At 32.4% G+C, this 26,611-nt stretch overlaps 1 protein-coding gene across 2 annotated transcripts; it reads left to right on the top strand.

Moving 5' to 3' along the window:
* Window positions 1-2,082: 2,082 nt before the first annotated feature.
* Window positions 2,083-26,611, top strand: LOC139778395 (cytochrome P450 4C1-like). Of its 2 annotated transcripts, XM_071716309.1 has the most exons (14): window positions 2,083-2,219; window positions 2,317-2,469; window positions 8,599-8,822; window positions 9,652-9,761; window positions 10,002-10,092; window positions 16,020-16,205; window positions 16,420-16,513; window positions 18,073-18,175; window positions 21,805-21,910; window positions 22,109-22,215; window positions 22,297-22,365; window positions 22,615-22,783; window positions 24,385-24,564; window positions 24,641-26,611. In XM_071716309.1, the coding sequence occupies exons 3-14, from the start codon at window positions 8,669-8,671 to the stop codon at window positions 24,814-24,816; spliced, it is 1,545 nt and encodes a 514-aa protein (XP_071572410.1). In that variant the 5' UTR covers window positions 2,083-2,219; window positions 2,317-2,469; window positions 8,599-8,668; the 3' UTR covers window positions 24,817-26,611. The 2 variants fall into 2 exon arrangements, with proteins under 2 accessions (XP_071572410.1, XP_071572411.1); XM_071716310.1 differs by lacking the exons at window positions 2,083-2,219; window positions 2,317-2,469; window positions 8,599-8,822 and adding an exon at window positions 8,956-9,082.

Genomic DNA, 26,611 nt, shown 5'->3' with positions numbered 1-26,611 from the left:
GGGTAAGTTGTTACAGTACTGGATTAAGTTGTGAAAGATCCACTTTTCAAAGTATAATATATTTAATAAAGAGAAATAACAATATGTAACAATATGTGTTATATTACACTTACATTGTTGAGCGCAAAATAATATAAATGTAATTTAACTGATGTTCTGTATTGACTGGTTCTAATACGTAATAAGAGACGTTAACAGTGAAATCTTACATAAGATTAAAATATCTGCCACTGTTATGCCGAAATTATGTGTTATATCGACGGAGTTGGTCGAAATTATAAGTAGAACAGCAGTAACAATTAACTTGCCCCGTCACAACCAGCTCCGACCTGCCATATTTATATATTTTGATTATTGTTTAAACAAAAAAAATTTTTTAAGACAGTAACATAACTGGAAGTTATTACGTTTAAAGTAAAGATTTTAAAGACACAGTTAGAATTGTGATATAATAACCAGATTTTTATAAATATAACATTTAATACATTACTGATTTATTTTACTTTTGGCTATACAAAACTAAAAATATTTTCTGTTTGTGAAAATACGCTACTCAGCCTAAAATAACTAATTGAAATATTATCGCAATGTTTTTGCGGAAATACTATATTTTTTATGCAATATTATCTTTTGTGACTTTTGCAATAATTGTCGTGTACCTACCTGCCCCATGTACCAACTAGCCCCGATCTCCCCTACTTTTTGGTTTTAAATTGTTTTATACTCAACTATAATAACAAATAAGCAATTCTAGTTTTATCTACTTTAGTTTGATAAAATTTTACGACTATACAGATTATATTATTGAGTATTTGACATACAAAACGTAATGACGTAACCCTTTTAATTTGTATTAACTTTGATCTCTTTATCTTTATGGTCTAACCGACTTAAATTCAGCTTCTAGATTTATGACTTGCTTTGGCACAATGTCATGACCATCAGGGAGATGTTTGTGAAATGTTTCTTCGTGAAATGCTATCGATTTCATGACTTACAATTAGACATATATTGTTTTTTTTTAATATTGTATTATATTGTAGTTTTTTCGTCAGTTTTAGTATTGTGAGTTACGATTCTACATGCTTCTTAATTATTAGATTTGTAATTTATAAACTTACACAAAAAGACAAATATCATAGGTAAAAACGTCGTAATAACTACATTAAATAAAGATAGCCAGTTTGGTCGAATAGAAAATTATTTTATTGTTAACTCATTATTCATTACAGTTAATACGTATTAATTACAATATATACTATTAATGTTATAATCTGAATTACACAATTCTTATACTACTAATATCTACATATTAAGTAAGAAGTATTTAGCGCTGTCATCTACACGTTGTTATATCAATATATTGGTTCTCTGCATGTACATATTAATAATAAACGCTGAAATATTAACGTGAGAAATTGAGGGAAAATTTAACATCAGCGCGGGGGGGGGGGGGGAGAATCAAAAACTTAGGGTGCTCTGGGTATACTAAAATACATTCAAACTTATAAAATATACAATATATCAAATAAAGGGCGCTTGTACAATCAACAACATGGCGGATGGTTGCCATAAAAATCAAAGGCACCGACAAAATGTACCTACTGTTCTTACCTATACTGTGGTTATGTACTTGGCGTATTTTTTCTTTTGTAAAGACTTTTTGTCAGGATTTTACTGTGTTTGGTGCATCGCCTTTGTACATATATTCAATTAGTTGTATCTTTGTCTTTTTTGTTACTTAGTCCGTTTTCTCTGCTTTGAATAGATTAGTGTTAAAATAGATAAATTTGTGTAGTTTGTAAATAATTTGCTGTAGCTTAATTTGCTGAACATTCGTAGTGAAATATCGGTGGATCGCGAGGCAGTATCGGTCGATAACTATGTGTATAGACTCATTACCTCACCGATCGGTGCCGCTTTCGACGATACCTGATATAGGCCGGTATTCATAGTCGATTCTTATATTTAAGACCGTCTTAAGTACAATCTTAAGATGTCATAAACCAATCACAGAACCGTATTAACAGCTTAAGACATTACTTAAGACGGTCTTGAAATAAGAACCGACTATGAATACCAGCCATAGAAATCTATAGAGCATGTTACTCGTCCGCGTTACAATATAAGTGTACACAGTAGAAACACTGAACTTTTTTAGTGGTACTCGATTTCCAGTGCGCACGCATCGGTTTATCCTACCAGGAATATGGCGGCCTGTATGTATGACAAAGAGAAAGATACTTCTCCCCCTTTCTCAGTGTTACTACTGTATGTACTTATATTGTGTCTGTGCGGACACGTGCTTTTCGGCAGCTTGAGCGAAGCCGTAAGTGCGCGGAACTCACTCACTCACGAGAAGCCTTCGGGTTCACACATCTAATACACTCACTCCGAGACGTCCTCGTGTGAACATCGACTCATTTCCGAGACGTGCACGGGCCCACCATCACACTCTCTTGTACGGAGGTACATACCATCTTACACTCTCTCTTCAAGCCGCCTTCGACAGCATACACATTTGAAATCTTGCACTCTTACATGCTTGCTTGAACATCTGCACTGGCTGGGGCTTATCACGCATGCTTTGTTTAGACACAGAGGCGCGCACTGTGAGGTGAGTCACTTCATTATCAATCGCTAGCAAAGGAGCTTTTTACCCCCCTTATCACGGTCCTTCGAGTCTTTCGTTTATATTTGCTTCTTCACCTCCGGAGGAATTGACACCCCTCCGGACAATTTTTGTAGAAATTTAAAATATCTCAGGAAATATACATACGTTCCTTGCTAAAACAAATCGAAGCATCCCGAAAAATAAATACGGTTGCAAGAACCGTAAAATTTAGGGTACAGATACCTCAAGCTAATGCCCCTGCGCACGCAACTCACATCTCTCATGCAGAAGTATCTTCGAGGTGTTGGCAACCTCCATTGGCCAGTCAGAATTCCAAGTTTTATTGAAATCCGGCGATTTCTTCGGGGTGCTTTAATTTTTTTAGCAAAGAGTGTATATAAATCATACACTAAGAAAAAAATATTTAGATCCAAAAAAATATTTATTTAGGTCGCTCCTAACAGCTTATTTATTTAATATAATACACATATTTATTTAGAATAGAGATATTTTTACTTAATTTAAATAAAAATATCTAATTCTAAATAAATATGTGTATTATATTAAGTAAATAAGCTATTAGGAGCCACCTAATAAATATTTTTTTAGATCTAAATATTTTTTCTTAGTATACATATACATGAATTTACTACTTATTTTATCTTATCTTCATCTGAACTAATATTGGTGTAACTCCGGTATTTACGCCGCGCGGGGATTTACGCCGCAAAAGTCAGAAAAAATAAAAGGAATAAAGATATTTGCTCGCAATCACTCTGTTGTGTGCCTTTATGCCATATTAGTATGGTGTTGTAATTTCAGTTCTTTACTGTTAATGTTAACAAAACCGTCATGAGTTGAATCGATTTCTCAATAATAGGGAGTAATAGGGAGACCAGAGCTATCGGTCTACGGGGGCTATATGTGTCCACAGTACTGCTATCTGAGGTTTTAAGAAACAGACTGCTCTACTATTGCAACAAATAGTTAAAAAATCTTTATGTAAGAGATTTAAAAGTTGTTTGTTTTCTTGCGATGCTTCTCGCAGACGCTACATACGTTAAAAGAAAAGCGAAAACAATTATTCACATTTTTCGACGGTCGAAAAATTTGCTGTGCGATAATAGTTTAATTATTCTTAGAACGATTAAAAAAATAAAAATCGAGCGAGAATGTTTTCGCAAAAACAACGTTAGACTTCGGAATAAATGTTCGGGCTCTCACTCACTACTGTAAAAAAGTGACTTACAAGCACCTACTTGATCCTGCGATTCAAGAATCGTCACCAAATTTTTATTTTAAAAATACACGTTAAGTTAATAATATATGAGTTTGTCTTAAATTATTGAGTATTTTCTATTTTAAACGCTGCAAAGGATAAAGTAAAGGCCCCAAATACAAAAAAAATTAAAGAATTGAAGGGACAAAAGAAACTCATCACATTGATTTTGCAACGGACTCAAAATCAGTTTGATGCCACTATATATAAAGAAAAGTTAGCTCCACGCAGGAATCCTGTCAGAAAATCTGCACAAAGCCTACTACTACTCTGACTCCAACAACTAGGCAGTTTTTTCAATATTATATATTAATAATAAATAATAAATAATAAATTAATAATAAATATTATAAATAAGTATAAAAATTAATATAAATAATGTTTTTTATTATGTGGATAGATAGCCCCTTGAATGTGGAGAGATAGCCCCGCATATGAGGCCATCTGTCTACGTTTGACTTGTCTACTTAAAAAATTCACTTCTTTAAAATGGTAAAAAATTAACGATTTTAATTATTTTTTTTTTAATAACAAGGTTAAAAGGTTACACCATTAAAATGTTTAGCCAAATATCTTTATTAGTTTTTTAGTAAACTTGAAAAGAGCGTCAAGTGTAGACAGATATTATAGTCCCGGTCTCTCCTAAGTAGCGCGATCATATATTACGACCTACATATAAAATTATTACTGTAGGAAATGTAAAAGGTTTAATAGTTATTTCATGATATATAAGTGTAGAGAGATAGTAAAGGATGGAATATATACAGCAAGTACAAGTGCATAGCCTTGTATTCTTTGTTTAGCTTGATATCTTGTATATCCTTCCTGTTTGGGATATACGGCATCTTTAGCATGCGGGATTTATGCCATAATACAAACACTCTGTAAAAATCAAAATTTTCTATGTGTTCTTTTTCCTTCTTTTTTTGGATCGTATATAACAATAACCTTTAATGCATCTATTGCTCTTCTATTTTCTTTTTAAAATCTTTCAGTTTTATAATTTGTTTATCATTCTTACACCTTAATAAACTTTTTACACACATTTTATAACTTATTATGACATTTTATTGTCTTATTTATAAACATTATTTGTAATTGTTTATAACGCGTATATTCCACCCATCCCATCTCTATGGAATATATGGCAAAAATGCAAGAGTTTTTAAAAGCTTTTTAGTTAAATACAAAGAATAAATATTTCATATTTCTAATTTTTTTTGTAGTAGTAAACAATATAAAGTTTTTATTGATATAATTTATTTGCCTTAAACATAGTAAATAGTACTCAATAAATTAAGTTTTCCTTAGGTGCGGCATATATACCGAAGTTACTCTAAATGCGTATGCAATATTATATGTATATATATATATATATATTATATATATATAATATTTTTAAAATATATTACCTCTCTCTCTCTCTCTCTCTCTCTCTCTCTCTCTCTCTCTCTCTCTCTCTCTCTCTCTCTCTCTCTCTCTCTCTCTCTCTCTCTCTCTCTCTCTCTCTCTCTCTCTCTGTTTCTCTTTTAAGATAATTTCTCTTTCTCCCTTCTTTCTTATCCTCTTTTCTTAAATAGCCTGTGTTCGTTTATTCCCGAATTTATAATAACGTATTATAGGTTTTATTTTCCCAATAACTCCCAATGTGTATGCGCAGGCATAATTTGTATGTAATCTCAAATCTGACAAACAAACTTTACATATATGCATAATGCAGCACATAATTAAATTATGCATTTAACGCACAAGCGAGATAACCAATTAGCGTCAAGGAATGTAAGCGTGCGAATGTGGTTGCTCTGATTGCACTGACCAGAGCGATATGAATGCGTCCTTGAGGGACAAACTGGCTTTGCGTGGGTGAGCGCAGCAAACGCGTGCTCGTATGACTAGAATCTGAACTCGCTGAGATATCGCCGAGAAAATTCACATTTTTGACATGTAAGATTTCGAGAGCTCAGTATTGACTGCATCAATCTAAATCATACTGGTTGCAATCAAAAACTCGTATCAACATTTTATTAGAAAATTGTCATCAGATTTTCGATCGCAATTTTCTTTCTTGAGATATTTGATTTGAAAAATCAATCGGTCCAAAAACTCCGGATAAACTACTTGGTAGCGTCGTCTGCTAGCTCTCTTTTTCATGTACTTGGCGTCACGACGCTACCGCGTCGCTTGATATTTGATGCATCATTTTTGTATTCGTAGTTCAAGTGAGAACTTAGCTGCAAGTTGTCTCGAGATATAACGAGATCTATTTCTGATAGTTCTCATTTTTTAGAAAAAAATATTGTATCAATTAAATATTGAGTCGGAGAAAATCGTGTATCACTCAAGTGTTATTCATAGGTGACTTGAAAAGAGATTGAGTTCATTGAACCGTCTCGTTTCTAGAGACGCGGACGGTTCAATAGTTGTGTTTTGATTAGATATAAAACGCAATTTTGAGTATCTTATTTGATACGCTCTTGAGACGAGATATGAGTAACGACTACAAATACGGGCCTATCTCTTATGAAAAAGCAAAAACATTAACCATTATTTGTCACCGAATGAGAAACAAAAAATACATCGTATAACTTATTGCATTACTTTAGGGTTATCGAGAACGTTATCGTTATTTAGAACAGTAAAGATGTTTTTCTTCAGTTTTATGAAAAGAAACATTTTAACTTTCGCAGATAAAACTCTCATACAGTTCTCATATAAACACCAGTGAAGTTGAAAAGTGTAGATAATAACGGATAAAGAGCTATAACGGGTAACTAGAAAATTTGAATAAATTAATTATAATAACCTGATAATATTAGAATACTCTGCATATTACTTAATAAATGCATGTTTATTCTTATACACATATTAATATGCAAACCGATTTTTTTCTCGCGCTTCTAAAGAGCCTTTTCCCGTAAGATATTATTATCGTATCATTTTAAAGTCATAAAATAATTTTCTCTATCAATATTCTTTATTTGTCTATATGACAAAGGGTGAGTAAAATAGGCCGATTTCTCCCTAAAAAGTGCAACTTAAGTTATTCACGTAATCTTACGTTTTTTGATCGCTGAATATGACGTATCATTTTTATCCGTCTAAACCACTGATCTCTATATAACACTGGATGGCGTTTGCTATGTGCAGTCATTTTTTGATAAAATAAAATATGCACTGCCTTTCACTGCATGACAGTAAACACAACTGATTTGTATATTGTTGGAATACTTCCGATGCGTAGACATTTCTTATTTACTTATACCTTTTTGAAAGAACACAGTTCGAAACAGCATACACCAACAGTAGACGCCGCATATTGGCATATTTCACTTTATCAAAGATGGCTTCAATTCATCACAAAAATTCCTTTGAATACGCCATCCAGTGTTATATAAAGATCAGTGGTCTAAACCCATGGGAAAGTGAACAAAATCGTCACTAATTGTATTATTGTACTATTAAAAGTGATTTATTTCAACTTTTTTAAAGCAAATTTTGACCACTTTTCCACGGATTTAGACGAATAAAAATACTAATATCGTATTCAGCAACTCAAAAAACATTAGATTACATGTATAACTTACGTACATTATATACCTAACACTTTTGAGGCAGAAATCGAGTTATTTTACGCTCCCTCCTTTGTCTATAAGATAAGTGATATTTGAAGGACAAAATTAGTTACCATTTATATGTACAGAAAGAAGAAAAGAAACTTTGAGAAGAGTTTCCAATAGACATATAAAAGAAACAGTATATCTTCTAAAAATATGCTTCAAATAAAAGTCTAATATACCAATATATAGATATACATATAAATTTCATGGACAGATGCAACAAATTATCAAGAGACACGGTAGTGTCTCGCGCCAAGTACATTTATATTTATATAACATGTGGTCTTTACAAGATATCAACATTATTGTTATGCTTACTATAAATAGAATGATGTAATCTTTTTTGCTTATTGTTAGTTTAATTTTCCTTCATCTATTTATATGACAGTATTAAGGTAAAATCATTAAATGATCATAAATAATTTTCCTTAAAAAAAATTATATTATATAAATTGCGTAAAAAATAAGAATTAAAAATTAGTTTAAAATTAAAAAATTTTTCTAAATTTTAGTTGAAAAAACTTGGCGCTGCTGAACAATATATTATATTAATAAAATAATTTCTATAAATGGAAAAAGTTTAAATTATTATCAAATTGTGTGAAAGTATTTCTACATTTACTTTGTAATTATTAATTTAATATTTTAAATTAATTATTTAATACAGATATCTGAAAATCTAGCAGCGCCAAGTATTTTCAACTAAAATTAAAAAAATTTTTTCAATTTTTTATTAATTTTTAATTCTTCTTTTTAATAAATGTTTAATTTTATATTAATTTTTACATATCACTTGAGTCGAGTAAGGTAACGCAGTTTTATGGTATTAGATATTATTTTTTTTTTTAGAAGAATTGAAGCTACTACCATTTGGATTTTTCCGAAGTGCAAAAAAATATTATTTACCATTTGGGTTTTATTACTTAACAACATACACTACGCGTGTACTCGGCGGCTGTTTTACCTTTTTTTTTTAAATATATATAATTTTCAACGTACTTCTTATTTGCTAAACACATGTAGAATATAAGGAATGTAATTTTGTCTTGAAATGAATAATACATCTTTTATGATTTGTGTAATTTAAGAACTAAGAGAAAAGAGCTGAAGGAAGCAAAACTCAATAAGAACTGGCTAATTATTTCGTCAACACAAACGATGATCACTACTATATTGCTATTGCTTATTCTTATTCTATTAATAACTAATTATTATGTGCATTATGGAAAAAACGGGCAACTTATCAATCTTATACCAGGAATGCCACGTCTTCCGATTATTGGAAATGTATTGCAATGTATTGGTACACGAGGTAAGTTAAAATTTCTTATACATTCTTGTAAATTAATAGAGGAAAAATAAAAACACTTTTATTATATAAATCGACCCCAAGCTATCGATTGAGTCTACTCAAAACTCGATCCGTTCAGTCATTATCGAGATCTCAAAATCTCGGGTACTTGCAACTCGTTGCGTCGCGTAAAAGAGTCACGGTGCGGTCTCGCTTCGCGTGTACTTGGCGCGAGACACTACCGTGTCTCTCGATTCGCCTTTCTACACAAGTTTTTAAATGTAATACTTGCAGACATTCCTCTATGAAATACATATATAAATATAGATATTATTGCATGTTGATTACTTTTAAGAACTATTTAAGCTCATAAATTTTTTTAAGCAATTTATTTCCTAAATTTCATGTTATTTGAGATACAATAGAATACGTATATTGATAAAGTTGATCATATTGTTGCGATCATCGCACTGCTCGCGAAGAGACAACCGCCGCTCTTGTTTACCGGCACTTGCGTACCCGAAACGGCACTCCCCCACTCGCCGCTAACGCGCCCGGAAGAAAGGAACACAATTTAGGAATGTCAAACGTCTTTTAATGTGTCACCAAATACAACGGAAGTCGCCTGAGTCAATCTCTCAGCAGATTCCCAGTTTAATCAATAATCCGCTCATCGCCAAAAATAACTCTTCTTTTGTCGATATCGATTCTCGCGGTCAGCTGACTTTAATCGATGAGTGCCACGGCGCAGTGCTACAGTACCTATATACTGTGGCAGTGCCGCAACAATATATTTTTCGAGCAATATTTATAAATTTACATAAAAAATGTATACATTCATTTTTTTTAGAAGAACAATGGAAGATTCTAGTTAATATGACTAACCAGTACTATCCCATTTGTAAAATTTGGGAAATCTTTCTTCCCATAGTATTCATCCGTCATCCGGATGATTTAGAGGTAATAAAATATAAGAAATGTTTGATACCGTTTTTATTGTTTTTATTATTGGTACATTAGCGATAAGATATTTATTGTTTTTTTTTAATTTGCAAGAATATGTTTATTGATGATAAATAAGTTATTAGAGATAACGGAATGTTTAAAATACTTTCGAAATTAATTAAATGATTATCTATTGGATGTATTATTAGTGTCTGAATAAAATAATGTTAAATGTAATATTTTCCGTAATTTCAGACAATATTAAGCAGCACGAAACACATCGAAAAAAGTTGGATTTATCACGCTCTTCATCCTTGGTTAGGTACTGGTCTTCTCACTAGTGGAGGTAACATATTATATAATAATATTAACATAAATATATAATAATACAATATGCTCTTTTGTATATAATTAAGTTTTTCTTTGGCTTGTTATTAAGTTTTGTTTTACGTTTTAATTTTGTTAATTGATAGAAAAATAAACTTCTGCAATTGAAATTTAAATAATGTATATTATAAATGGCAAACTTATGTAATATAATGTTCTCTTGCTTATAAAATAGTGTAAATACTGTTCAAATCAAGTGTGGAACTTGATATGAATAAAAATGCATGTGCAATTATTTTCATAAATGTCTTCGGCATGATACGTATACGAGATCTGTTCAAAAAGTTCCCGAATTTTGTATTTGTAATTTTTGGAAGTTTACTTATTATACAATTTATTCAGAATTCACTGCACAGTGGGACGGGAAACCCGAAAAAATGACCAAAATTAATAAAATAAGTTAATCTCTTTCAAACATGTACGCTAAAGGTTTTTGGGGTTGCTGATTTCGAATCTGATGTCAACAACTGTAAATTCAAAACGGATCCAATATGGCGACCAAAACTACCTTTTTGAATCGTACAGCCTTGGCCAAAATTGTTAGGCACCCTCGTAATCATTACGCTGTACTGAATCTAATACCAGGAAAGACTTCCATTGTTTAAAAACGGTTTACTAGAGTGTTCATTATTACCCTTATGGAAAAATACACTCAACTTTTGGTGTTAACCGTTAAAAAAACACCATAGAAAAACCCTTAAAGTTGGGTGTGATTTCGGACCGTCAATTGAAGGTTAACCATCATTTAAAGGTTAATCTTCAATTGGCGGTCCAAAATCACACCCAACTTTAAGGGTTTTTCTTTGGATGATGGTTAACCTTCAAGTGATAGTTAACCTTCAATTAATGGTTAATCCTTGAAAATGACGGTATAAACGCTAAAAATATAAACCCTCAAATGAAAGTAACAAATATGGCGTCCCAATGAGAATCTCTTAAGGGCTCCGCTCGCTGAACCGGACTCCTGGCCTCGATCCTCCCTCTCGGACGCTAGCTGCCGCAGCTCTCCCTTTCCTGGCGGTGAGCTCTCCCTGGTGATCCAACTCTCGCTCGGTTGGTCTCCAGAATACGCGCCGCAACGATCAATCCGTCAAGAAAGAGGTAACGGACTCGAAGAAACGCAAGCAAGTGCGGCCATGACATCTAACGAGTGAGGAAGGAGGCGGGGGCTCTTTGAGAGTGGCGACTCCCGCGTCGCGCCATCTAATGTGAAACGATCGGGCGTTGTAAAACGCGAAAAGAATTCGAGCGCAATATCTAAACAAATTATTTAATTTTTAAGTAAGTCCAATTATTAATATTTATTTTCATAATTGAACTTATTTTTTATTTTGATAAATGTAAATACAAATATCTTATTGTATTAATATTTAATATTAATCATTTAATTAGTTGCTTAATTTAACTTCTTGTTTAATAAATGAGCGGATGTAGTACTGAAAATGTACCTATTATATAATATTTTAATTTTCAAAATTGTCAAATTACAAACAGGAATTTTGTTGTGACTTTTACAGTTATAAAGTAACTATTTAATGGAAATGGAAGCCTAAAAAAATTAATATTGTAACGCAATTATTATAATGCTCAAATCATAAAGTATTTACATTATCCATGTCTGCCAATACAATATAATTTTTTATTCATATTGCATTTTATATAATGGCAATGTTATTATATATTTGACAGGCAAATCAAAATAGCTTCAAATCGATATCGAAATGATGAAATATCGATGTCTTAACAGAAAATACATAATTTGCCTGTTTACAGTCTGGCGCGATGAATGTATGTCACAAATAATCTCTTTTTTTTTTAAATGTCATATAGCACAAACATCGAAATAAGCTTCAAATTTGGAGCATTATTTCGATATGATGTAATATCGATAATTTCGACGTCAATTAGACGTCGATTCGATAGGTCATTTCTCGCTGGGTAGGGCCTAAGTCAAATTTTTTAAATGAAAACCCCTATTTTTTATTGTACCATCTTTCTCTATTAATTAATTTGAACAACTTTTGTTTGGAAAATTCTTTTATTTGCCTAATACTTTTTGAGATATTCAAGGAAAACTTGGTAACTTTTTCAATATTTAGCTTATGATATCTTGATAATTGTTTGCCAGAGGAAAAAGTGGTATAGAGGCCTTTTGACTTGATTTTGTCTTAAGAATATGCTGTTGCAATAGCACTCCAATTTTTTTAAATATTTGTAAACACTCCAAGAAGATGCATACACAAATATTTAAAAAAAATTGGAGTATACTATTGCAACAGCACATTTTTGAAATAAAATTAAGTTAAAAAGTCTTATGTACCACTTTTTTCTCTAACAAACAATCATCAAGATATCACAAGCTAAATATATATTGAAAACGTTACCAATTTTTCCTTGAATATCTCAAAAAGTATTATATATTATATAAAAGTATTATATAGAAAGATGGTACAATAAAAAATAGGGGTTTTCATTTAAAAAATTTGACTTAGGCCCTATTGGGCTCAATACAGGCCCTGGATCCAAAATCCAATAAGATCGTATATTGACTCCCTTCAAACCTTTCAACTTTTATCTGAAACACTTTTCCAATAAACCAAGCCGTCAATTGACACTTAACGAAAATTAACACAATAACATTTAAACGACACCCAACGATAAAGGGATCATGGCGACACTGATTAAATCGACATAGAACATTAAAGGTTAACACTCTGTTAACACCAAACCAACATCCAACGATGAGGATTAATCTTCAACCTACACTAAACATTGAGGCTTAATCCCCAACCTACACTTATCATTGAGAATAAACTCCCAATATAGACTCATCATTGAGGATTAAACCCACAATTTACCTAAACCTTAATAGTCAACACTCAATCTACACCTAAATTTAAGTGTTGACACTTAACTTTGATGACAAACACTAAACTTACGCCCAAATTTGAGTGTTAACTCTCAAATTTGGGCGTAAGTTTAGTGTTAACACTCAAATTTAGGTGTTAACCATCAAAGTTGAGTGTATTTTTTCATAAGGGTATGAACGCGTTTGCATGATTATTTTTAATTTTTTTTTTTAATAAATGTTATTTTGAAAAAACTTTATTTTAATAAAGTGCCTAATAATTTTGGCCGAGATTTTGGTCAAACACTGTAAATTCAAAACAGCAAACCCAATATGGTGATTGAAACTACTTTTTTGAATCAAATATGTATGAAAATCGGTACTAAGGAGTATTCGGGGTCGCTGATTCCGAATATGATGTCAAGAACTGTAAATGGCGAATCCAATATGGCAACAAACAAACAAAAAATAAGAAGAAGAATCGCAAAAACGATAAAGTGCTAGGAAAAATTCTATTATATTTATTTATATATTTATATATTTATATATATGTATTTATTCAACACTTGAAGTTACATCCTTACTACGCTCAGCCGATCAGTAGTACTGCTTTAGACGAGAATACTCGCGCGACGATATCGCCCGTCAGACGCTTTGGAAGAGTAACTCGTTTGTTAAAGAAACTAGTCAAACTCTCAGAAGTCAAGTCGTAAGCATTGTAATGTTGCCGTTTGTGTTGTTCCATGCTTTCGAATTTATCTCACAGAAAAACAATTCAAATAAATTACTATTTTTTCTTTATGCATTTTTTTCTTTTTTACTTCTCTTACCTCTATTATTAGAGGTAAGACTATAATTTAATTAAATATTATAATTTAATATTAATACAAAATAAAACATTAGTTGCTGTTGATTAAACAATCTTGATTTTTAGTCATAGGTATTTATAGTCAAATTATGAAGATTTGCTTGACAAACTTGCGGCCCAAGTTAACTCCAAAGCGTCTGACGGGCGATATAGTCGCGCGAATATTCTTGTCCAAAACAGTTAAAGGATTAATATTATAAACGCTCTATTTCTGTAATTGAAGGTGATCGATTGGAAGAAATTATTATTAATATTAATATAGTAATTAGATTTACGTATATGTTTACAAAATTTTATATCAATCATGAAAAAAATAAATGTAAGTATTATTAAATATAGATAATAAAATTGTAAAATAATATAAGCACGTTAAACATTATAAAAAAACGTATATACAGTGGATCAAAAAGTATTTGCATACCCAGTTTTCTTACAATAACTTTATTCGAAGGCATAATACATAAGTATGAATTGTGTCCATAAGTAATTTATTACATACAGTATATGTAATAAGTTACCCACATAGCAAAATATATTACCAAGATATGTGGAAGATATCTAAATAATAGAATATCTGATTGTGCAACACTTGTCGAGATATCATGAGAATATCTCAGAGACATCTCCAAGATTATAAAAAGCCATGATAATTTTATCTCAGATATGATATCTGAGTCTACATATATATCGGATATCTATATTTCATTTAAAAGCAGATATGTTATATACAACCCAAATAGCAAGAAGAAAAGAAGAATTCTTTTTAAATTCTCGATTTCTGAAATTAATTCTCTTTCCGTATTTATTCTCTGTTCTAAAATAATTCTTAAGAGTTTAAAAAAATTCATTTTTATGTCACCAATTCTGAGCTCTTCTTCAGATATAAAAGAAGTTCTTTTCATAAGAATTCGCAATAAATTCAAAATTATGCTTCAATACTATTCCAATATTTGCGTGCGGCAGTGTGGTCTAGTGGTAGAGCGCCAGACTCGTAATCTGAGGAACCAGGTTCGAGTCCACTAGAGCCATGTAAACATGGAAAGTTTTTTCCGAAAGCTGCGCCCTTCGTGCAAGATATAAGCTCTTGTGCGGAACAAACTGGGCTCCGTCTTTCGGAAAGAGACGTTAAGCCGTTGGTCCAAAGGATTAAGTGAGAGAAGAAGGGTAGTAATGGATGAGAATTGAATAAAGGGTTGGGAACGTCCCTACAAAAACGCCTTGCAACCCTGAGGGAAGTCAATAAACGTATTTATCTATCTTACTATTCCAATATTTTGCATTTTGCCATCTCTGTATGATATCTCGGAGGTATCACGAAAAATATTAGAGCCAAGTATCTCACATGCTCGCCTTTTATCCTAGCACGTAAGGATTTTTGCTTACGAGAAGGTACTGGCGCATGTAGCCGCGTCGCAGCAGCGCATGTCACTAGCGCTCGCCCGAGTGATTTTCTAAATTCCCTCGCGGCGTGTTGCTTTCGCGCCGCGGTCGTTACCTCCGGCGCCGTCCGAATGAAAATTTTGTTTCCTCGCGGCGTGTGGCTTTCGCCGGGACGAATCGGTACGGCGTCCAAGTCCTCTCGGATTGTTTTATTGGCTACGAATATACTTGAGTTGATTTTTATAAAATATAAGAGCTAACTGTGAATTGGCCATATATTTGAATGCAAATGTTGCAGAGATGTCTTTTTCAAAGATATAATGTGATATCGAGTAATGATGTCCTGCAGATATTCTGTGAATATCTGAAAATAAGATATCTCAGATTTGACTTAAAATCGTAGACATAAAGATATCTGGCTATATCTCAGATATATTTTGCTGTGTGGGTACTTATGGACACAATTCGTAATTATGTATTATTCGAATAAAGTTATTGTAAGAAAACTGGGTGTGCAAATACTTTTTTGATCCAATGTATATATTAGGTATTTATAGACAAAGCGTATTATAAAGGGCTTCTTTTTTGTATATTTTATCATAGAATATATTGTCGCAAAAGTTTAAACGCACAACAAAGAAAAAATAAATGTGTAATAACCAATAAAAACAATTAATTTAAAAAAATAAAATTTAAATAAATTAAAAATATTTTTAAAAATATATATATTTACCACAATGTTTGTTACACATTGTTATCTCAATTATCCTTTATGTTGTTTATGTTTCAGGAGCCAAATGGCATTCACGACGAAAGATATTAACCCCCACATTTCATTTTAATATATTGCAGCAGTTTGTTGAGATTTTGATCGAAGAAGGTGAAAACATGGCCAAGTCTTTGAAAAATACAGGAGGGACAGTTGTAAAAGATTTAGTACCGTTTGTTAGTAAACATACGCTAAATGCAATATGTGGTATGATGTATTCATAACTATATATTTTAAACTATATATTTTAACTGTAAATTTTATTGCCAGTGACAAATAATATTAGGTTAAAATTAATTTTTTTTTAAGTTATAAATATCAATATCCAACACACTAATACTTACATAATTTTTGCAACCACAGATATTCTTGAAATATATATGACAATATTATCATAATATCTTTACAAATGTGTTTGCAGAAACTTCTATGGGCACTTCTCTACGAGGCCTTGGTGCGTTCCAGCATCGGTATCGAGAAGCGGTTTATCGCATGGGCGAACTTTTTATTTATAGGTAATGTATAAGTGTGATAAGTAACTACATATTTATATTCTGTCTTAAGATACAAATTCATATAATAATAATAATAATAATAGTAATAATACTCAAAAGATAGTGAAATATAATAATAATCATACTCAATGTAAAACATCACTTTTGTTGGTAATTAGAAATTTACACATAACATAGGTATGATCTATTAAATTGTTTTTATTTAGAAATTAATATAGTTGACAGTTCTTCAAATGTTAACTATTGTAATTGTCACAGTATAGGTAAGAATGATATCGTGAAACATTTAATCCTAGATTTTTAATCTAGGATAATATAGTTAAAGAAAGTATAATGTTTATACTAATATTCCGTGTATCGTTTTAGCAAAATTTTTTTTGTGTTGTATATGTATTCTCTTTTTATATACTTACACTAGCTGGTTACCCGGGCTTCGCCCCGGAGGACATATGTAATAAAACACGCAAATAGTCTCTCTCTCCCCCTCTCTCTCCCTCTCTCCCTCCCCCCCCCTCTCTCTCTCTCTCTCTCTCTCTCTCTCTCTCTCTCTCTCTCTCTCTCTCTCTCTCTCTCTCTCTCTCTCTCTCTCTCTCTCTCTCTCTCTCTCTCTCTCTCTCTCTCTCACTCTCTCTCTCTCTCTCTCTCACACTCTCTCTCTCTCTCTCTCTCTCTCTCTCTCTCTCCCTCTCTAAAATGCTATAAATTGAAAAATATTACTTTTTTATCGACTGAAATTCAATTCCGTCGTATACAATTCTTTGAGATTCACTCAATTATTTCCTAAAAAATTGGAAAAATTTCGTAACCGATTTCCAAAAAGATACCGGTTCCCAAAAAGATTGGTAACGAAAAACTATACAGTTTATAACACTCCCCGGGAAATTCTACCCCTGTTTTATATGCAAAAAAACTATACACATAGTGGCACTCCCCGGAAAATTCTACCCCTATTTCACATACTTTTGGTAAAAATTTGATCTGTAATTCTTTGAGATTCGGTCAATTATTTCTCGAAAAATTAGAAAAATTAAAAAAACCGGTTTCCAGAAAATCGGTAACAAAAAACTATACACATAGTGGCATACTTTTGGTAAAAATTCGGTTCAGGGGTTTAGGCTGGGCGTTGATGAGTGAGTCAGTCAGGACATCTTCCTTTATATATATAGATAAGTATTACTAATTGTATAGATCGAGTTTAGAGAAAAATTAAAGAAAGCTGTTACAAAATTATTTTATAATTTTCTTAACCCTAGCTAGCCACACTTATTTTCGAGTTCCAAATTTGCCACACTCCGACCCATGAGAACGCTCGATTTTGTCGCATTGTCATATTCATTCTAAATAATTGGGAATTGGAAATACAGAATCTGAATAAGATGTTCATGATAATATTAGGTCAAGAAAATAATTTGAGTTTAAAATGAACTTATTATAAGAAAACTAGAAAATTATGTTATTATGTGAAAGCCAGAAAATCGAAAGACGTTTAGCGGTCCACTGGACCAGAATGTTGCAAACTAGAATTAAAGTAATATGCCTATTATTTATTAATTATTTAGATTAGTGAGTCCATGGCTGTACAGCGAATGGATGTTATCGTTATCGCCGACAGGTAGAGAGCAAAGGAAGATTCTAAAGATACTGCATGGATTTACTGAACGAGTACGTAAATATAATACTTAATATATATTATAGGGGAGACCGGGGCTAGACCGCTAACGGGGTAAATCCGCCAAATCAAATATCTCGGAACCTGTATATTGTGCGAACTCGCTATTAACATTGTAAACGCTGCTTATGGTACCCATGTGACCAACGGAGTTTCGGCAGGTTACCTGCCGTGTTATGATTTTTACGGCGGCAAACGTGTTTTCGTGGTGAAAAGTGAAATTTTCTGCGCGTGGAAATTTTGTAATATCTGCAATAATATTTGCTCTCCAAATCTCGAAGTACGTGATTATAAATGCATGCTGATTATAAAGAGTAATGCATGCTGAACACGAATCCAGTGTAGATATCTAATATTTCATGGGCAATCAAACCTGAAACTGATTTATCCCGGGGGGGTGGCGGTTCAACCCCGGCATTTTTGAGATTTCAATTTTTGCACCGTTGTCGTTGTTGCTCTATACCGGTTAAACAAAGCGACGTAGATAAAAATTTCCTGTATAAATTTTGTAGCTAAAGGTTCACTCTTTACAGTGGTATACCACATTTAACTACAATTATTTATTTTGTTGTTAAAAATCGGCACCGAAAAAAAACTAACGGTCTAGCCCCGGTCTCCCCTATTTGAATATTATTTATTTAGAATAATTACTATCGAGGGCCGTGAATTTACGCAATAAAAAAACTAAAATATGATTGTAGTAAACTTTAATAATCTCTTAGAAACGGTTATATAACGCGAGCAGTGTTACGCGAGCAGCGTTACGCGGGCAGCGTTACAATGGCTACGTTACAATGGCTACGTTTACACCCAGCGACCTGATCGCGGCCTGACCTATATTGTGACCCGAAGTAGGTCTATAGTCATCATTCGTTTACACCGAAAGAGATCTAAAAATTGACGGAATCGTATTTGGGATCGCCCTGATTTGCAGCGAATCCGAAAAAGCAAATAAAGCTTTTAGGACGCGTCGCGCGGAATCGCGCGTTTACACCGCAAATGATAACGGCCTATTTCAAGTCGGATCACTAAAATCACGCAGCCTGACTTGAAGCCAGGTCCGGTCGCCTATCAAGTGCTTACAGCAGGCGGTCTAAATAATTTAGGTCAATTCGAGGTATAGGCCGCGGTCTAAATTCAGGGTGTAAACGTAGCCATAGAACGTCTAGGCACGCTCTAGAGAGAAAAACAAAATGAAAAATGTAATTTCCGATAATATGTGAATGGAAAATGAGTCGCCGTTTACTTGGTCGTTCAAATTTCGTCGGATTAATATCAGACATTGATTTCATTGGAAAAAAACGAACTATTTTATCCGACAAAGTTTAACATCCCATGAAATTGAGTGACATTCGATGAAAAGTTATCCGATGATGTCAGTGAGCTGAATATTTTATCCGATATCATTTAGAGCGCACGCGTAGTACACGGCTCGATCTTCGTTTCCTTCGTCTCCGGTATGCGAGCCTCGTGCTCGTGCCTGCTCGTCCCTGAGTGCCTCGTATATGCCTCGCGCTCGCGTGCTTTTCGACCAGAATCGTTACAGCTACGTATGTGCGTGTTGAGCCGGTTGTGAGAAGTTGTGCAAGTGTGCAGTTTTATCTTATCCCGAATATGCATATACGAGTAACACATATATGATATATGTTTCTCGTATGCATAGGCTAATGGGAGAGAACGAGACGTCTGTCGGTCGTAGTCATGGACGTAAAGTAAGGCAGTAGAGAAAAACGTAATTCGTAAAAGGCTGTTGTATGATAGTCTATAACAACTTACGTTTTTCTCTGCCTTGCTTTACATCCACGATTACAACAGACGTCTCGTTCTTTGTCATCAGCCATATTCGGGATAAAATATATTATAATCGGATAAGATATAATCGGATAAGATATAATTGAATCATCCGTCTTTAAATTAACAAACGGATTTTTTGGATCGAATGTGTTTCAATTTTTGGATCGGATAACTTTGGTCGGATATCACTTCGGTCTGATCGGGTTTTTTTCCGATCTAAAAGATCGGAAACATTCGTCTGTTAATTTTCGGATGGATAAAAACCTGGATTTTTCTCTCAGTGGTCCATTCGAAAAACGTTCGATGGAACGTTTCTTTTCCGATAAAATAACATTTAAAAAACTATTATAGAAACGTTTTGTTTTAATGATAAAGACATTTTAGATAAAGACATTTAAAATTCCTACTTTTCACGTCTTTTGAACGTGTTTATGACGTCTTTGAGACATGCGTGAGAATGTTCTAGAAGCTTTATGCATATACCATTTATGACGTCTATTCTTTTTTAAAGAAATTCCTGAACTGGTGCACATTCGTGCAATAAGTTAAAGTAGAACAAAATATACTTGTCTTACTCCAACTTAATTGCTTTACTGATGTGCACCAGTTCAGGAAGTTCTTCAAAACGGAACACACGTATAAATGTTTTTTCAATGGCCACGTTCAGCAGAACGTTTATTTTGCAACTGTTGGAAGTTTTCTGAGCTCAGATTTGTCCGATGACAAATAGATTAAGACCGGTAGGACAAAATTAATTTAAGTAAATAAGTGGACATATGTGCATGGATAAAATGATTTATTTTGTGCAATAATTAGTGCAATATAAATTTAAATGTTTCAAAAAAGGCTATTAAAGCTATTATATATATAGATAAAGTAAATTATAATTTTAAAAGGAAAAATTTAACAAATAGGTATTTTTATTAACTGTAGAAACGTAAAAAAATACGTTTCTTAAATCATGGTTTCAAAAATATTTATGTTCAAACGTTTTTTAATGGTTCTTTACGGTTATGAAACTAATATGTGCTACCTGGGTATATCCTTCTCTCTCGTAGAATTTTGCCAGAACTGTCAAGTTAGCCAGATTCTGATTAGAGGGGCTCTAACTAAAACAAAAGATTGCTGCCCTCCGTTAGGGAGTTAAATTATTATTTCCAACAATTACAATAAAGATTTCACGAGTATCATGTAAAAACATAAAATAATATTGTCAAATAATTCATAAACGTTAACAACAAAAATAAATAGGGACAACTAACTTTTACTAACTCTCTAAAAAGTAAATTGCATTTTTAATAATATAGACCTTCACAGTTACATTTTTGACTGGCTTGAAATCCTAATAACTGTTGATACCTTTATCACCGCGGACCTTGACCACCTTGACATTAAGAATTTAGGGATTCATAGGTCGCGTGCACAACCTTTGAAATTCACACAATTTTATTTTATAAAATACAATATGCAGAGGGAAAGATGTTATTTTTCATTATTTTATACTGCTGACAATGAGTCCGATCTTGCCATTGATTTTGACACTCTTTTACTTTTATTTTGTTTAATTATTTTTATTATAAATACACATATTAATCCACGACATTTTATTTAATTTATTTCAATGTTTATATGTTTATTCAAGTAATTCACCACTGATGAAGACTGAGTATAGTCGAAACGTTCGGATTATAAAATGTTTAATTAGTTTTTTTTTAATGAATCAATTAACACCTAAATATGTTCGTTCTTGGCCTTTGAATCTGAATAAAGGTTGACAACACATTGCTAATGCATTTATTTAAAACATTATAATGCTATATTTACACAGATTATTGCTGAAAGAAAACTTTATCATGATCGCACTAATGGTCAATACCTAAGAAGTTTTAACAATGATACATCGGGGGAGAAAGATGACACAGAACCGATAGGAAGTACGTAATGTAATTAACAGCAATTCTTTTAATTTGGTTAGTTTTATATTGTCTATAAAATAAATTTTACAATTTACTAATATTATGTAGTTCAAAATCTAAGTGTAGTTAAATTTTCAACGTAGTCAATGTCATGTAATAAAAACGTCACAGAAAAATCAGGCTATTAAATTGATTTTGACATGCTTACATACTTAGTACGGAAAAAACGGCTTGCAATGTTGGATCTTCTAATAGCAGCATCTCGTGATGCCCTTATGTCTGATTCAGATATCAGAGAAGAAGTTGATACTTTTATGTTTGAGGTTTGTATTTGTAAGTTCTCTTGTAAACCTTATTCATATTTGATTTATTGATATATGATACATTGATGTATACGATTATAGGGTCACGATACTACAGCGATGGGTCTGTGCTTTATTTTAGCACTATTAGCTGAGCATAAGGACATTCAGGTATCTATCGTCAAGTCTAAGTCGTCATTCCTAAACAAAGAAATTAATTGATCCTAGAAGTTATTTATCAAAGATATATTAATATCAAATGTATTATATATATATATATATATATATATATATTCCAAACAAATTAATCAAGACATTTGTAAAAAAAACATTTTTATAATTTCTCGAAATATATTTGTTTCTAAATAAAACCATCACAATACACAAGAAACACCTTTTTAATTAACAATAATGATACAGGATCGTGTTAGAAACGAAGTCGATACTGCATTGCAAGAGCATGGGGAGAAATTTACTATGAAATTATTGCAAGATTTGCCATATTTAGAAAGATGTATAAAGGAAGCCTTGCGCTTATATCCCAGCGTATTCTTTATATCACGAATTCCTGCGGAAGACGTAAAATTACGTATGCATCTATCAAATTTTTTATTGTACATTTTTTTAAGTATATTACGCTACATATCATCAAATGTATGAGTATTTACGTGGTATGTCTATAAGAATTAGAGAGAAAGATGAGAGTGGTTATGCCCGCGTTTTGGCTGTTACCGAATCCTGTAGGTAATGTGCACGATTTTGTGGTTCTTTTCATGCAGTGGTAGGTCCACGATTTTGTGCTTCTCTTCCGTGTTATGTTCACGATTTTTTGGTTTTTTTCCAAAGAAGAATCGAAAAATCATGGACATAGCACGAAAGAGAACCACAAAATCGTGCACATTACAGGATTTGGTAACAGCCAAAACGCAGACATGACCACTCTCATTCTTCTCTCCGCTAGAATAATAAGACTGAATTTTTTTCACAACAACTGGTAAAAACGAGACTGCAGTAGATCGAGAGCTACATTCATACTCTACTTTCAGTTAAAATTTCAATTTAATAATATTAACATATGCGGTTCCACAATCATTTGTATAACTGTATGTTTGGGTGACGCGTCACGAAAATGGAACACAAGAAAATCGAGCAGCGTTATGCAAAGTTTGACACAGCAAATTCTATGTTAAATTTCAGGATAACGCGACAGAAACATTTAAAAAGTTGAAACAGACTTACAGAGATCAAGTTCTATCCCGGGCACAAATTTTTAGGTGGCACAAGGCATTTTTAGATGGCCGTGAAACTATGAAGATAAACCTCGTTCTGAACGACAAAGTACTGCACGAATTAAAGAAATGTGACAAAAGTAAGGACACTCATCAGATCTGATCGACATTTGACAGTGAAAATGATCGGTGATCAATTAAATTAAATTTTAATCGCTAAATTATTTATGTCATTGGTGGTCTAGCACGGGATTCATCTTCACAATTTGACCGTCATCTAAAAATGCCTTGTGCCCGCTATAGAACTTGATCTCTGTAAGTCTGTTTCAACTTCTTAAATGTTTCCATCGCATTATCCGGGAGTTTTATGACACAGAATTTAGTCGCATAACGCTGCTCGATTTTCTTGTATTCCATTTTTGTGACGCGTCACCTATAGACATACAGTTATACAAATAATTGTGTGTGTGTGTGTGTATGTGTGTGTGTGTGTGTGTGTGTGTGTGTGTGTGTGTGTGTGTGTGTAAAATCACATGTGTTAATGTTATCAAATTGAAATTTTGACTAAAGGTAGAGTATGAATGTAACTCTCGGTCTATTACAGTCTCGTTTTTACAATGTTACCAGTTGTAAAGAAAAAAAAAATAGTCTGATTACTTTCTAGACATACCACGTATGTAAAAAATACAATATTCTTATATATTTTTAACATTTTAATATTTTAATATTTATATTGATAAGTTTGCTTCTGTAATATTTCAAAATTTTATATACATAGCTATATCTAATGCAACATACAATATTTTCAGAAAATAGTATTAAACTAACAATTTCTTAATAAAATTTAAATATTAATAGGCATCTATTTCTATGTTGTATATTAGATGTATATTCAATTTTAAAAATTTAATATAGTTTTCAATGATTATTTGTAAATCTTATTGTATAATATACTTTTTAGAGTCATATTTGGTACCTGCTGGAACAATGGTGAATATTTATATTTACGCAGTCCACAGAGATCCGAATTTTTGGCCAAATCCAGAAGTATTTGATCCCGATAGATTCTTGCCAGAGAGGATCCGAAATCGTCATCCTTATTCGTATTTACCATTCAGTGCTGGACCACGTAACTGCATCGGTAAGCTGCATATTTTTATACCTTAATATACAATGCAGTGTTATATAAACAAATTACAATACGTACCAAATTATAGGCCAACGATTTGCTATGCTGGAATTAAAGGCAATGATAGCTCCTCTGGTACACAATTTCTACTTGGAGCCCATTGATTATTTAAAAAATCTTCGGCTGAAAGTTGATTTGGTCATTCGCGTTGATCAACTTCGTGTAAAATTTATCCCTGTCTGTAAAACAAATGTAACTCTTTAAAGCAAATATCGCCTTAATGAAGATCATAAAAGACAAAGAGAAGGCTTTATTTGCTTACAAAATGATTGCCACAGCGTCGTAATAGTAACACTTTATATTCATTACATCTCATTATCGCTTATTAGGGGAGACCGGGGCTATGTGTCCACACTTTACGCTTTTTTCAAGTTTACTAAAAAACTAATAAAGATATTTGGCTAAAATTTTAATGGTATAACCTTTTAACTTTGCTATTAAAAAAAAACATAATTAGAATCGTTGATCTTTTAACATTTTAAAGAGGCGAATTTTTTAAGTGGACAAGTCAAGCGTAGACAGATAGCCCCATATGCGGGGCTATCTGTCCACATTCGAGGTGCTATCTGTCCACATAATAAAAAACACATTATTTATATTAATTTCTATACTTATTTATAATATTATTTATTATTAATATATAATATTGAAAAAACTGCCTATGGGGCAGTTGGAGTCGTTGGAGTCGTTGAAGTCGTAGTCGTTGGAGTCAGAAAAGTTGTAGGCACTTTGTGTAGATTTTTTGACAAGTTTCCTGCGTAGAGCTGACTTTATTTTATATACGGTGGCATCAAACTGATTATGAGTCCGTTGCAAAATCAATGTGATGAGTTTCTTTTGTCCCCTCAATTCTTTAATCTTTTTTTTTTATTTGGGGCCTTTACTTTATCCTCGGCAGCGTTTGAAATAGAAAATACTCAATAATTTAAGACAAACTCATATATTTAACTTGACGTGTATTTTTAAAATAAAAATTTGATGACGATTCTTGAATCGCAGAATCAAGTAGTTGCTTGTAGGTCACTTTTTTACAGTAGCGAGTGAGAGCCCGAACATTTATTCCAAAGTCTAACGCTGTTTTTTTTTAAAAGATTCTCGCTCAATTTTTATTCTTTTAATCGCTCTAAATATAATTTTATTCGATATGTCTACCTTATCCGTCTTAAGAAAAGTCTTTCTTTTATAGTTACGCACCATTATCTATTTATAAAAAAACAATTCGTCATTAAAGTGTGGACACATTGCCCCATCAAAAATAGGACAGATAGCCCCGACCACGTTTTTCAGTCTTTAACATGTTGCCAATTTTAGATAATGCGGAATTAAGATTTGACACTTCTCACACGTGATAACTATATATTAATTGATAATATTATGAATTTCTTACTTTAATTTAAGTTAAACTACTGTCGCACAGCAAATTTTTTGACCGTCGAAAAATGTGAATAATTGTTTTCGCTTTTCTTTTAACGTATATAGCGTCTGCGAGAGGCATTGCAAGAAAGCAAACAACATTTAAATATCTTATGTAGGGCATTTTTCAACTACTTGTTACAATGGTAGAGACATCTGTCTCTTAAAACTTGAGATAGCAGTACTGTGGACACATGGCTCCCGTAGACAGATAGCCCCGGTCTCCCCTATATAGTTAAAATATAAGTAAAATATAATAAATATAAAATATATAATTAATAAATAATTATTTTATTAATATATTCAATAATGGCATATGCACAAAACGTTTCTATGGTTTTACTATTTTATATGTGCAATACAGTCGCGTGTGCAATTTGTGTGTGATATACCCTTGTATGCAACTTGCATACGTGCAATATAACAGTAGATATACTTATACACAAGCGATGTTGTTGGCAATCTTCTTATAAGTAAACGGGATTTTCCCGAAGACAAACGTCGCAAAGATAAAAATATATTTTGCATATTATGTATATAACCAATATAATATTATGATCAATATAATAAAGTATGATCAACATTA

The sequence above is a fragment of the Temnothorax nylanderi genome, unplaced genomic scaffold (assembly GCF_030848795.1).
Source record: "Temnothorax nylanderi isolate EJ_2023f unplaced genomic scaffold, tnyl_v1.0 TNYL_tig0182_pilon, whole genome shotgun sequence".
NCBI lineage: Eukaryota > Metazoa > Arthropoda > Insecta > Hymenoptera > Formicidae > Temnothorax > Temnothorax nylanderi.
This window is presented reverse-complemented; position numbering and strand designations above follow the sequence as displayed.

Bases quoted from the DNA above. Each gene is read 5' to 3' on its own strand.
- LOC139778395 (XM_071716309.1), top strand. From the start codon at position 8,669: ATGATCACTACTATATTGCTATTGCTTATTCTTATTCTATTAATAACT. The intron at 21,911-22,108 runs GTACGTAATGTA...TTACATACTTAG, and splicing joins TGACACAGAACCGATAGGAA to TACGGAAAAAACGGCTTGCA. The intron at 24,565-24,640 runs GTAAGCTGCATA...ACCAAATTATAG, and splicing joins TGGACCACGTAACTGCATCG to GCCAACGATTTGCTATGCTG.